The 13,268-nt window shown below is 62.0% G+C and overlaps 1 protein-coding gene across 3 annotated transcripts; it reads left to right on the top strand.

The window, feature by feature from the left end:
• Positions 1–202: 202 nt before the first annotated feature.
• Positions 203–11,822, top strand: RRP12 (ribosomal RNA processing 12 homolog). 3 transcript variants are annotated; one of them, XM_088528704.1, is made up of 34 exons: positions 203–358; positions 599–834; positions 936–1,019; positions 1,272–1,348; positions 1,542–1,647; positions 1,853–1,969; positions 2,090–2,228; positions 2,586–2,713; positions 3,059–3,157; positions 3,232–3,323; positions 3,402–3,513; positions 3,726–3,823; positions 3,990–4,104; positions 4,383–4,525; positions 5,234–5,355; positions 5,495–5,559; positions 5,634–5,796; positions 5,944–6,098; positions 6,705–6,772; positions 6,953–7,046; positions 7,359–7,517; positions 7,667–7,711; positions 7,784–7,889; positions 8,100–8,207; positions 8,404–8,561; positions 8,926–9,017; positions 9,177–9,335; positions 9,509–9,660; positions 9,791–9,907; positions 10,256–10,305; positions 10,608–10,686; positions 10,945–11,012; positions 11,406–11,488; positions 11,706–11,822. In XM_088528704.1, the coding sequence occupies exons 1-34, from the start codon at positions 220–222 to the stop codon at positions 11,806–11,808; spliced, it is 3,831 nt and encodes a 1,276-aa protein (XP_088384830.1). In that variant the 5' UTR covers positions 203–219; the 3' UTR covers positions 11,809–11,822. The 3 variants fall into 3 exon arrangements, 2 of the variants coding, with proteins under 2 accessions (XP_088384830.1, XP_088384829.1); XM_088528703.1 differs by having other exon boundaries at positions 7,631–7,711; XR_015913595.1 differs by lacking the exons at positions 10,256–10,305; positions 11,706–11,822 and having other exon boundaries at positions 7,631–7,711; positions 11,406–11,489.
• Positions 11,823–13,268: the final 1,446 nt, after the last annotated feature.

Raw genomic sequence — 13,268 nt, 5'->3', positions numbered from 1 at the left:
GCCCACATCCACAGCCTGTATGGCACTCGCTGTCCATGTCCCAGCTCCTTCTGCCATCAGGAGGCCCTTGGTCTCCCATCCACACCGTAACCATGCGCGATCCCGCTTAGCTTCCCTGGCGCCGCTGCCCTGCCCTCAGCAAAGATGGCGCCGGGTGGCGGAAGGGGGCCCGTGACCGGGCGGAAGAGGCGGGGTGCGGGCACGTGGAGCCGGACGAGCATGGCGCGCTGCGGGCGGCTCCGTTCAGGCGCCGCCGCCAAGCTGAAACGCTGGCGGAAGGGCCACAGCAGCGACTGCAACCCCGAGAGCCGCCGGCACCGCCTGGCCGCGCGCAGCCGCTTCTACAGCCGGCCCGCGGGTGAGGGGCCCGGGCCCGGCCCGGGCCTGGGGCCTAGGAGGGGCCTGGGGGGTCGGGCGCGGTGGCGATCGGGGCAGCGCGAGGCGAGCGGGGCGCGTTGCCCAGGCCGGGGCAGGGTCCCGGTGCCGGGGGATGAGCTCTTGCTAGTCTGCAGCTGCTCTCGGCACCGCCTGGCCCTTCCCGGGCTCACCGCGTTGGCGCCTGCCCCCCTGGTGCTCAGTGTGTCCCCTTCCCTGGCAGAGAAGAGCAGCCTGACGGTGGATGCGGTGAAGCTGCACAATGAGCTGCAGTCGGGGTCCCTGCGCACGGGGCGGGCGAGTGACAGCGCTCAGCTCTGCATGGAGGAGGAGGAGGGCGGTGAGGCCGCCACAGAGAAGTCCTCGGGCACCTTCCTGAGCGGGCTGAGCGACTGCACCAACGTCACCTTCAGCAAGGTGCAGCGCTTCTGGGAGTCCAACTCTGCCGCCCACAAGGAGGTACCAGGAGGAGCAGGGCTGGGTGCGGGGATGGCCCACATGGCTCTCCCACAGCCCAGTCAGCTCAGAGGACTGACCCGCTCCTTCTGCCGCTTGCCTAGATCTGTGCAGTGCTGGCGGCTGTGACAGAGGTGATCCGCTCGCGGGGCGGCAAGGAGAGCGAGACCGAGTACTTTGCAGCACTGGTGAGTGGCTCGTGGTGAGCAGGCGTGGAGGGAGTCGCTGTTGGCAGCTAAGATGTGCACATGGTGACCTGTGCACTCAGGAGGGGCTGGTGGAAGATGCTGTGCTCATGTCTGAAAGGCTCTGGGCAGCACCCTTCACGTGCCCAGCGCAGAGAGGTTGCTGGGCTGCTCAGCTGGCTTGCGTTTGCTGTCAGTTGTGCAGCTGGTGGTGACTGTCCTGGATGCTCTTTCTCACCCCTTCTCTGTTCCCAGATGACCACGCTGGAGGCAGTGGAGTCCCCCGAGTCGCTGGCTGCTGTGTCCTACCTGCTCAACCTGGTCCTAAAGCGGTGAGTCCCCAGTCAGAGGGCAGGGAAATCTACCCGGGCCAGGTCCCCGTTCTGGGAAAGGGGCTGGCACTATCTCCCCCCATGCTGCTCTGGGGAAGGACTGGACCCTGGCAGGCTGCGTGCACGGTTCCATGTGTAGCTGCTGCTAACAGCTTGGTCTGTGCCCCACTGATGCTCCCCCTCCTCTCCACAGTGTCCCAAGCCCTGTGCTCATGAAAAAGTTCTCAGACACCTCTAAAGCCTTCATGAGTATCCTGTCCTCGCAGTCCTGCAGTGGCTCTACTTCTGCCCTCCGATGGGTGAGTAGGCGCAGGGTCAGTCAGCAGTGCCAGCTCAGCGGTGTCCAGGTGCCTGGGGGGCCTGGGCTCAGGTGGCTGCTTGAGAGTTGGAGCTCAGCCGGCTGCCATGGGATGCTGCTGCCTGCTCCTCTTGGGGCTGTTGCAGTTCTGAGGGCTGGGGTTCCTAAGGGGAGACACTAATATCCCTGCTGCTCTCCCCTCGCAGGTCCTTTCCTGCCTGGCCACCCTGCTGCGGAAGCAGGACCTAGCAGCTTGGAGCTACCCCGTCACCCTCCAGGTCTATCACGGCTTGCTCAGCTTCTGTGTCCATGCCAAGCCCAAGGTGAGCCCCAGCACCCCGCTCTGTGTGGGTGAGTGGTGACGTTGCCCCTGGGCTCGGTTCTGGTGCTTGCCCTATTCCCAGGGTCTGTGCTTTGCACACAGCTGCGTGTTCCCTCCACAGGTTCGGAAAGCAGCTCAATACGGCGTGTGCTGCGTCCTGAAAGGCAGCGAGTTCATGTTTGGTGACGCAGCCCCGCCGCATCACCCCGCAGCCCCATCCACTGCCAAGTTCTGCGTGCGGGAGATTGAGAAGGCTGGAGGTAGGAGGTGCTGGAGTAAGGGGTCTTGTAGCTGCAGAGAGGTGTGGACCATCCTGTGACCACACAAGAATGGGGACATTATGGCACCTGGGAGCAGGGCAGTGTGCAGGTCCCCAGATCCTTCTGCTAGGGGCTCCTGATGCTGTGGAGGGTGTAGGATCATGCGGAGGCTCCAGAGGTGTTTTGCAGGGCTTTCAGCCGTCTATCCATTGTTCTGCCCTTCCTAAAAGCCTTGTGGGGTTATCCATTGCGCCCCAGGTCTGTGGGAGCAGCTCCAGGACCGTCACAGAGCCTTTGCCTCGGGCAGTGCCGTTGCTGCAGGGGGCTGTGAGCTCAGGCCCTGCTCTGCTCCCGCAGGCACCAAGGAGGCCACCACCACCCTGCACGTCCTGACGCTGCTGCGGGACCTGCTGCCCTGCTTCCCTGCAGCCGTGGTGAAGACCTGCTGCGAGACCTTGCTCAGAGTCATGACCCTCAGCCACGTGGTGAGTGTCCCTGTGCCCAGCACGAAGCTGTGCGGGCAGGGAAGGGGGCAGGCCTCGTGCCAGAGCTCTTGACTGTGCCCTGTAAGGGCTCAGGTTCTCTTGGCTGCTGTCTGGGAAGTTGTGGAGCCTATAAACACAGGAACCAAATGCAGAGGCCCCTGGAGCAGCTGATGTCTGCTGCTCTGTCTGGCATCGAAGAGGGAGGCCATGGAACAGTCACGATGGGATCGGGGTTTCCCATGGGGCTGGGTCGGGCAGAGATTTTATAGGGATACGGATGCAGAGGGGGCAAAGGAGCCGTCATCTGCCCCAAAGCCTGCCATGCTGACAGCATTTCCTTTGCAGCTGGTGACAGCATGTGCCATGCAGGCCTTCTACAGCCTCTTCAGCGCCGAGGCCAACTCGGCCTGCCTGCCAGCTGAGCTCAACGCCCAGATCATCACAGTGAGCACAGGGTTGGAGCGGGGAGGGATGGGGCTGGCGCAGCCACCACACACACCCACCCTCTGTGTCCCCAGGCCCTGTACGACTACGTGCCCAGTGTGAATGACCTGCAGCCGCTGGTGACCTGGCTGTCCACCATGGAGCGGGCACACGCCAACCTGAGCAGGTATGGGCACAGGCTGCTGCTGGGCAGCAGCTGCCAGGGCGGGCTCTGTGTCCCACTGGCCTGGACTCTCTCCCCTAGGCTGCAGAAGGACCTGTGCTGGGCTCACCTGCCCCGGTTCTTCTCTACCGCCATGAATTGCTTCCTGTCCCCGCACTCCCAGGTGGTGTCGACAGCCGCACAGACCCTTGAGGTACTGTTCACAGGCACCTCTCCCACTGTGGCTGCTCGGCGGGGGCACAACCGAGCTGGTCCTTCCTGGAGGGGGCTCCGTCTGGGCTTTTGGGGCTTGCATGGGAGCAGTGGGCTGCTCTGTGCTTGCACTTGCCTCTCTGGCCCGTGGCTAGGCCCAGTCCTGGGGTATCCACAGTCCTCTGCTAATCTCCCTTTCCTTGGCTACCACAGAACCTCCTGTGTGACTGTGTTGCTCCCTACATGAATGACGTGGGCACCGTCTCTGCTTCTGCCTCAGCTCCTGGCTCTTACCTGTGCAAGATGTTCAGGTGAGGATCGCTGAGGTGTGGGAAAGACTCCCCGTGGGCCTAGCTGAGCTCTCACTGGCCTCTGCCTGGTCCTTGATCACTCCTGGCAGGTTCTGGTTGGCACGGGCAGTGCCAGCACTGTGTTGGACCATGCCAATGTCACTGTCTCCCTCTCTTTTTCCCTCAGGGCAGTGGAGGATGGCCTGACGTACCGTTTTCATGCAGCGTGGGCTGATGTGCTGCAGGTGCTGGAGATTTTCTTTGAGTCCTGCGGGAAGCAGTGCCATCCCATCATGAAGAAGGTGAGCAGGGCTGGGAGGGCTGAGTTCCGAGTGTCTTAGAGCAGGGAGCAGAGTCGGAGGAGGTGGTTGCTCTGCTGTCTGAGCTGCATTACTGGCTCTAGCAGCAGAGCGGGGCCGTTGCAGTGCCTGCCATCCCACCCGGGCATGGGGAGAGCGTGTGCGGCCTTAGGACACCCTGGGCTTGCAGTCAGCCCAGGGATGCACAGTGCAGCTGGCATCCCTGAGTGAGAATAGCGAGTGACGTGCACCGTTGTGACTGTCCTGCCCTGTCCCCGCAGTGTCTGCAGTCCCTGTGCGACCTACGTCTCTCCCCGCACTTCCCGTACACCGCGGAGCTGGAGCAGGCTGTGGGCGCCGCCGTGAGCGCCATGGGTCCCGAGGTGCTGCTGCAAGCCGTGCCCCTGGAGATAGACGGCAAGGAGTGAGTACAGCCACGCAGCACCCTCGCCGCGGGCGAGCGGCTCCTGCCAGCCCAGGGCACTTGTCTCCAGCTGGGAAGCAGTTCTCTCCTTAGTACCCTTCATACCTGCCCAGAGTGGGCACCTGCAGCAGAGCAGGGAGCTTGGGAGTCTTGGCTCCCCACCAGCCCTGGCTGCTGTCGCGGGCCCTGAGCAGCCCGTGCCTCCCTCTGCCACAGAGCGGGAGCCTTTCCAGCTTCCTGGGCCCCAGCCTGCGGCTGCCCTAGACCAGCACGGGTGGCCCTGGCTGAAGGTCCCGTGTGCTCAGGCAGGAGTGAAGAGCGGGAGTGTGGCAGGGTGATGCCTCCCCAGCCTCAGGCTGCCCTCAGCTTAGGGCCCTCTGTGCACAAGGGGGATCTGCACTTTCTGTGAACCGCTGCAAGTGACTGGCTCGCAAAGCGTCCGTGGTAGGGTGCCAATCTCTCAATTCCTTTCCTTCTTATCCTGTTTGCTCCCAGTTCTTGTACAGGGAGGTGACTGTCAACCCCTGCCTGTCATGCTGGCAGTTTTGCAGCCATTGTCGCATTCCTGTTTGGTCCCCATGCTGTGCTGGAGGCATTTAACTCTGCTGAGCCCCCCTCTCCCCAGCTCTGGTGCTGAGAGTGTCCTGTGTTCCGGGGCTGATGCTGGTGGCCCCCCGTGCACCTCTCACATGTGTGTCCTCTCCCCAGGGAGACACTGGATTTCCCCCGCAGCTGGCTGCTGCCCGTGCTGCGGGACTACGTGCAGGACACGCAGCTCGACTTCTTCACCAGCTACTTCCTGCCCTTGGCAGCCACCCTGAGAAGCAGAGGTGAGGAGGGGTGAGGTGGCAGAGGCCCCACAGTCTCCCCTGGGCTGTGGGGAGCCCCAGCTTGCCCTCTGGGACGTCCCTTTCTTGGGGCAGAGTGGCACTTAGCCACCTCTGCTCATCTCTCCCTTCTCTTCTGCAGCTGTGGAGCTTGCCCAGGCTGGGAAGAGCCTGGAGTCCAAGATCTATGACACGCTGCAATGGCAGGTAACAAGGGGCCCCAGGATGCTTCTGCGGGGTGTTAGTGATGCCCAGAGTGGGAAGGTCCAATTCCCTTTCAGGTCTGGACCCTGCTGCCCGGCTTCTGCATCCATCCTACGGACGTGGTGGTGGCCTTCAAGGGGCTGGCCCGCACGCTGGGCATGGCCATCAGCGAGCGCCCGGACCTCCGCTCCACCGTGTGCCAGGCCTTGCGCACCCTCATCCACAAGGGCTGCGAGACAGGTTGGGGGAGATGCTGGCAGTGCTAGGGGGATTTCTGGCAGAGAGGAGTCCCGCATGGGGCTCAATAGCGGCTCCCTTTGCGGGTGTCCTCTGCAGAGACCTGCAGGTTGGCAGGCTGATGCATGCAGCTTGTTGTGCTCTCCCTAGATGCAGAACGGGCAGAAGTGGGTCGCTTTGCCAAGAATTTCCTGCCCATCCTCTTTAACGTGTACAGCCAGCCTGAGGAGGACGGGGACAGCAACACACAGCGCCGCTCTGTGCTGGACACTGTCCGGGCTTACCTGACCATCACAGAGCCACAGGTGAGGGGCGCTTGGGGAGAGGAGGGTGGCTGTGCTGCTCAGGCCAGTGTGTCCCAGCCAGACCCAACCTGATGGGCCTGGTGGGTTCGTAATTGGGAATAAACAAGTCGGGCAGAGAGCAGTCTGTTTCCTGCCCACATCCTTTCCCAAGGTTGCGGCTGCACCTGGAGCGTCATATGTGAACCCCTATTGAATTTGTCCAACCCACTTGGACTCGCTGATATTCGCATCTTCACCATGGCATGTAGCAATGCTGCTCCTGGGTGGATTGCGTATTCTTGGAAAAGTGCTCCCTTCGGCCCATCCTGAGCCTGTTCCTGGGCCGCAGCAGGGATTGAGCATCCTGAGCTGCGGTGCTGCCAGTTTGCAGGTGGGGCTGCAGCATGGCAGTCAAATGAGCACGGGCTGTCCTGGGGGCCCCTCGGACACCGAGCCTGCTGCAGAGCCAGGCAGAGGAGTAGGGTGGTGGGCACCAGGGAGGTGAGACCAAAGAGAGGGCGCCTGTCGCTGTGCAGGTGGGAGCTGCGCTGCAGAGCTCCCAGCCTGAGCCCGCGTGTGTGCAGGGGCAGGATGGGGAGCCCTGCCAACTGTGTTCCTGTCCCGCAGATGGTGTGTGGGTTCCTGCAGAAAGCCAGCGAGAAGCTGACGAGCTCCGAAAGCTCCGAGTTTGCCAGGTAACACCCTAGGGCTGGGGTGAGGGGCAGAGCTCCTGGCTTCCACCAGCCAGGCAGCACCAGGGAGCTTGTATAGACCCCTGGGGAAGTGCTGCTGTCCTGCATCAAACCCAGCTCGCAGGTGGAGTCCTAGCATTGCAGGAGAGCCTTAGTGCCCTGCTAATCATCTCCGTGCTTCAGGCTCTCCCTCCTGGATCTGATTGTGGCAATGGCCCCCTACGCTGACGAGCAGTCCCTGGGCTCTCTGTATCGCACTATCCAGCCTTCCCTACAGGTGAGTGGGCTCCCGGCCCCACAGGTGCGAGGGGAGCAGGAGGGCACCTTCCCCATAGAGGTGGGAGATGGGTCATGCTCCTCCTGCCCACACGCAGACCATGTGGCTGGTTAGGATGAGGCTGGGGGCACACCAGGCCATGCTGTCCTTGTCTGCTGGAGGAGCAGGATGGGGCTGTGGTGGTGCCCACGGGGGCCTTCTCATTGCCAGCATGGAGCTGAGCTGCGGGACGGGGCTCTGCTGCCGCGGTCCCCACGGACGCTGCGCTGAGGAGCTGCCCTGCTGAGCGCCGCGCGGCGCGTGTCCCTGCAGAGCAAGGAGCGCAGCGTGCAGAAGAAGGCGTACCGCGTGCTGGAGGAGGTGTGCGCCGCCCCCCACGCGCCCTGCCAGGCCTTCGTCCGCTCGCACCTGGAGGATCTGCAGGCAGCGCTGCTGGACTCGCTCAAGAGCGCGGCCTCTCCGGCCAAGAGGGTGAGAACGAGGGCTGCCGAGCCTGGTTGCTGCGCGGAGGGGACGGGGAGGGCTGCAAGAGCAGCCGGGCGCATGTCCCTGCACCTGACGGCAGCGGCGGTTTCTCTGCGCAGCCCCGGCTGAAGTGCCTGTTCCACATCGTGAAGCAGCTTTCCGCAGAGCACGAGCCCTTCGTCACCGCCCTGGTCCCAGAGGTGAGCCCGCGCCGCGGGGCTGCCCCGTTGCGGCGGTGGCAGCGTGGTGCTGATGGGCAGCTGTGCCCCCAGGTGATCCTGTGCACCAAGGAGGTGTCGGTGGGTGCCCGGAGGAACGCCTACCTGCTGCTGGTGGAGATGGGCCATGCCTTCGTGCGCTTCGGGCCCACGCCACCAGGTGAGCTGCTGCCGCGGCCCCCAGCACCTCTGCAGCCCCTGCTGTGTTTGCTCAGTCCCAGGGGAGATCGGACCCTTGTCCAGCACCCCATGCAATGCAGGGAGCAGGGCCCTGGGACTAGGGGTTGGTGCTGAGGTTGCTGGGCATGGGGAAAAGCACCAGGCTGCTGGCATGGGTAGAGCAGCGCGCTGAGCTGCACCTCTCTTGCAGAGGCCCTGGAGCGGTTCCTGCTGCTCATCTACGCGGGCCTCACGGGCTCTGTCACCATGATCAGCTGCACGGTGCTGGCCCTCACCCGCCTGTTCTTCGAGTTCAAAGGTGAGTGCGGGCAGGGGAGCGGGATGTGGGGCAGCACTGCCCACGCTGGGGTTCACTGCCCGAGAGCTGCCCAGGCTGTGGGGAGCAGCCCCTCTCCTGTGCCCAGCGCTGCTGGTGCCGTTAGCTGTGCTGGGGAGCGGGACGAGGCGGGCGGTGGGAGGAGGCCGGGCCTGGCTGAGCCCAGCTGCACTTGCAGAGCACCTGGGGCTGAGCGTGGTGGAGCAGCTCCTGCAGAACGTGTGCCTGCTGCTGCGCTCCCGCACGCGCGACGTGGTGAAGGCGGCGCTGGGCTTCCTCAAGGTCGTGCTGCTGCTGGTCGACGTCAAACTGCTCGCCAAGCACGTGCAGACGATGGTGAGACCCCAGCGCGGGCGCCCGGAGAGGGGTGGCAGAGCAGAGCCTTGGGCTGCCTTGGGACTGGTGTCCCCAGCAGCATCCCCAGCTACATCCTGCTTCCGCCTGGAAGCCGAGGGCCCAACCCTGGTCCCAGGGGCTGTGAGAGCAGCGAGGAAGCCCTTCTCCTGTATGCTGGCATGGATCTGCCAGTGCCTGTCCATAGCTCAGCCCCGCCAAAGGGGAGTCCTCCCTGTGCCTGTGCCCAGGCGAGTGGCAGGAGGATGCTGAGCAAGGTCAAGAAGGCTGTGCAGGGGCAGGATGGGAGGCTGGGTGCCCAGGGCGCAGGGCAGCTCTGAGCTTGAGGGTTTCCCTATCCTGGCAGCTGGAGGCTGTGGGGAACCTTTCGGACGACATGAGGCGTCACTTCCGCATGAAGCTGCGCAACCTCTTCACCAAGTTCATCCGCAAGTTTGGGTGAGTTGAGGGTGCTGGAGGGGCCCTGGGCTGCCCCACAGCTTATTGGAGCAGCACTGGGGACAGTGAGAAGTATCCTGGGAAGCGTGTGGGAGGAGGTGGAGCTGTCCCACGTGTGGGGGGAGCTTGGGCTCTGATTGCTCTCTGTGTCCCCCTCAGCTTCGAGCTGGTGCAGGGGCTGCTGCCGGCCGAGTACCACAAGGTGCTGGTGAACATCCGCAAGGCGGAGGCGCGGAGCCGCAAGCAGCGCGCCCTGAAGCAGGCGGCAGCGGAGGAGGAGGAGGAGGAGGCACCGCCGCTGCCGCCCCGCGGAGACAGGTAGTGATGGAGCAGGGCCCTGCCGGCGCCTCTGGTGCTGCCGCCTTTAGACATAGTGGGAACGGCTCTGGAGTGGGGCTTCCCGCGAACAGAGGAGCAGGCAGGGCCCTGGGCCTGGGCCCTGCGGCCCTGGGCTTGTTCTGTTTCTCTCATCCTCTCTGCTTCTTGCCCAGCATTGAGGAGGTCCTGGCTGACTCAGAGGAGGAGGAGGAAGAGGAGGAGCGGAAGAATCAGTCATGGCAGAGGGGCCAGGCCTGGCTGAAAGAAGGGGAAGAGGATGAGCCCCTCAACTTCCTGGACCCCAATGTGTCCCAGCGGGTGCTGGGTGAGCAGCAGCGCATTGTGTGTGGCTGGGGTGGCAGCCGGCGTGACACACTGGGGCCGGGGGCTACAACTCCTGCCTTCCCCTGCCGCTGGGCTCTGCCCCAGCCCCTCATCTATCTCTCTATGTGCAGCCACCAAGCCAGGCACCAAGAAGCCCAGAGGAGTGAGCCATGACTTCCAGGTGTCTGAGGATGGCCGCCTGATCATCCAAGAGGAGGAAGAGGAGGTGTACGATGATGAAGCTAGAGGTACTGCCTCGGCTGGCAGGTGGCCACTCTACATTTACTCTGGTTCTCTGATTTTTGATTTTTTTTCTCTTGCACACCAACATGTGGGAGCTTGAGGGAAGGGGGTGGAGGTAGCAGGGGTTGGTGTGACCTTGTGTTACAAGGTACAAGGCCCTGCCACGGCTGCTGACACCCAGGAGAGACAGTCTCCACTGCCATCGGAAGGGTTGGAGGGGACACGACCGTCTGTGCTGTGGGACATCCTCTTGGTAGAGGCACCCTGCTTGTGGCAGCCTGCTGCGGAGGCTGGCGCAGTACGGGAGCGCGCTTGTCCCTGCGTCCTGCTCACCCTGCTGTCCTGTGCTGTAGGAGCAGATGAGGAGGTGGCAGATGTGCTGCAGGAAGTCGGCCTTCGCAGTGTGAGTCTGGGCTTTGTGCTGGGGAGGGCATGGGGGCCTGGGCTGGGCTGGGCCCCTCCATGCTGCTGCAGATGCAGTGCTGACCAAGAGGCCGGTGGGGACACCCGGAAAGCAGCAGCTTCTTGGAGAAGATGCAGGAGGATGGCCTGGGTCAGGGGATGGGCACAGAGAGTGGGGAGAGGGGGGCTCTGGGTGCCTTTTGGAGGAGGCAGGAGGCACTCTGCCCGATGGAGATTGCAGGTCTGTGGGGCAGGACAGTGAGGACAAGCCAGTTGCAGAGTCCTCTCTTGTGCTTTTTCCAGAAGAAAAGCCAGAAGCGTCGGTTTAGAGAGGAGCCAGACGATGAGGAGATGGAGTCTGGGGCCTACGCTCAATACAGAGGTGAGCTGCCTGGTCTGCTGCTCTCTGGGCAGCCAAAACCACATACTGTTACCGCTGGGTTGCTGCAAAGCAGCTTGCGCTGAGGTTTATGCCCATGTGAAAATTTACCACTTTTCTGCTTCTCTTCTTTGCTCACACCTAAGAGGTAGAGGCTAAAAAGGGAGCAGCTCCCCCAGTCCCTTTCTTGTGTTGGAGCTGGAAAGGGGAGCCTGGTCCTGGTCTGGGGATCTCCTGATCTGCATATTCCCTGTTTTCCAGCCGGAGGCTCTGGGATCCACCGGCAGCTGAGCAAGGAGCCAGCCTTCGGCACAGAGTACAGATCCAAGGTGACGACTCCTTGGGGTCACCCGGCTTTGGGGAGGGATGCTTTGGGCTCTGGTGGGACATGTGCTCCAGGCACCAGGGATGGGCCGGCAGGGCAAGCGCAGGGCTGCTGTTGGCCTGGGGGCAGGACTGTCGAAGCCGGGGGATCTTGGCTCCACGGGGAGTCACCAAACACTGGTTTCCACGGAGTGTTTCCATCCCATCTTGTCCTGCCCTTGCTGTACACAACGCCTGCTCGCAGTGGGTGCCTGGTGATGTGTTGCTGGGGGGGGAAATGTGGCCCCAAGGGCCCTGTGCTCGGCTGGCGTCCCCACTGCAGCACAGCCTGCGTGCCAGCGTTGCCCCAGGTGACTCCCTTTGTGCTGCATCTTCTCCCATGCTGGTGTCTCTCACAGAAAGGCAAAGGCGACGTGAAGAAGAAGGGCCAGCTGGACCCGTATGCCTACATCCCCCTGAACAGGGCCAAACTCAACAGAAGGTGGGTACAGCTGGGAAGGGCAGAGAAGGGCAACAGGACCAAAGCCAGGGTTCTGCCCTGCTCTATGTCCCAGTTCCCTGGGGGTCTGGGGACTCTCTGCTGGCTCCTGTGCTGCTCCTTGCAGAGCTGGGAACAAGCCTGTGCGTTCACTGCAGAGCAGCCACCTGTGTGCAGTGCCTGGGCTATAACACAGCCTTGTGCTCCTTCCTCCCCCTAGGAAAAAGGCAAAAATGCAGGGCCAGTTCAAGGGCCTGGTGAAGGGGGCCCAGCGCGGGGCCCAGGCGGGACGCAGGAAGCGCCCGAAGGACCGTCGCCCCTGAGGAGCCTCGCACACCCTGTCTGCCCCTGCCCGGGCACGGCGGAGACGCTGCTGCCCTGGGCGCGTGGGGACAAGGGGGAGGCTCCTGTGCCGGAGGCAGCCGGCGCCTGCTCGAGCCTCCCGTGGAAGCCGCCCCGCCGCGTTACAGACTCACGGCCCCAGCCCTCTCCTCCCGTGCTGGGAGGGGGGCGCTGGGTTGCCCCACGCGGGCCCTGTTTGGCGTGTGCGCGTGTGAGAGCAAGTGGTGTGTAATGAATTCTCCATCGATAAATTCCCACTGTTCCTATCCAGCCTTGCTTCCTGCCATCCTTCCCGTAGGTCCTACAAACTCTTTCTGTTTGCCTGAAACTGCTGCACCTTCTCTGTGCTGCCCTTTCTCCTACCCGTGAGAGCTGAGGCCAGCCCTTTGCTGGGACCACTTCTCACCCCCTGGACCTGAGGCAGGGCTGGACCTTTAGCTGCTCAGTTACTTCGGGTTCACCCAAGCATCCATTTTCACCTTGTCACTTCTGCTAGTGTTGGCCAGAGCGCCCTGGAGAAAACAAGGATGGAGCTGAGCACAGTGGATACGCAACAGCTCTGGGCTGCAGAGCAAATGGTTCACACTGTGAAGAACATGTATTTATGAACATATCTGTTTTTTCTTTCTTCTTCTGTATTAAAAAGCTTTTAGTCCTTTGTCATTTCCTATCATGGTAGCTTACGTGCTGGAATTACAACGCTTCTCAATCTTGTCATAAGCTAAACAGATTGTGCTTGTTCAGCCTCTTACTGCAGGCTTCTTTCTGTAGGCTGCAAATCCAGTTTTGTGGCTCTCTTTTGTGCTTTTTTGTTTTTTAAGATCCTTTTAAAAGCCTGGGTGTGGAGGGAGGAGCTCTTGTGCTGCTATTGTGCCTTGCCAGGGGCACTGTCTCCCTCCTGCTTCCCGACACTGGGCTCTCACTGTGTTGATGTGCACAGGGTTGTGAGGAGGCGCTGCTGCTCTAGTTCTGTGACTAGTTCACCGTTGCTGCCCTGAAGGCTCCCAATCCCCCTGTTTTGGGGAATTACTTTGTATTCCTTATTCCTACCTGGAAATACTGTGTTTGCATGGGTCCAGTCCTGGCTGCCCTGTGGGGCAGCCTGTGTTTCTGCCCCCAATCTTCTTTAGTATTGCATGGGTGGCAGCAGAGATTTTTATTATCTGACATGTGGTGTTAAGTATTGATTATTAGCAGGTCAAAAACAAAAAATCATCACTCAATTGTCCTGTTATAGCCTAGACTTACTCAAATACTCTGGCCCCTGAGGAAAGAAAGCCTCAAGCCCATGAAGAAAAACTAATCCAGAGCAAGGAGGGAAGAAAAAAAAAAAATGAAAGTCTTGGAGCTGGAGGGGTGCACAAGTACCCTCAAATACACCCTCCCTGCCCGCAGAGCTCTGCAGTACTGATAGAAGTGGAGCTGGGGAAGCAAGGACACA

The sequence above is a fragment of the Tinamus guttatus genome, unplaced genomic scaffold (genome assembly GCF_059628265.1).
Source record: "Tinamus guttatus ecotype Peru unplaced genomic scaffold, ASM5962826v1 Tinamus_guttatus_pri_ptg000314l, whole genome shotgun sequence".
NCBI lineage: Eukaryota > Metazoa > Chordata > Aves > Tinamiformes > Tinamidae > Tinamus > Tinamus guttatus.
Note: the sequence above shows the minus strand (reverse complement) of the source record. Positions and strands in the feature narration are given on the sequence as shown.

Coding starts and splice junctions, on each gene's coding strand:
- RRP12 (XM_088528703.1), top strand. CDS start 220: ATGGCGCGCTGCGGGCGGCTCCGTTCAGGCGCCGCCGCCAAGCTGAAA. Junction 1,020..1,271: donor CCGAGTACTTTGCAGCACTG/GTGAGTGGCTCG, acceptor CTCTGTTCCCAG/ATGACCACGCTGGAGGCAGT. Junction 8,562..8,925: donor CCAAGCACGTGCAGACGATG/GTGAGACCCCAG, acceptor CTATCCTGGCAG/CTGGAGGCTGTGGGGAACCT.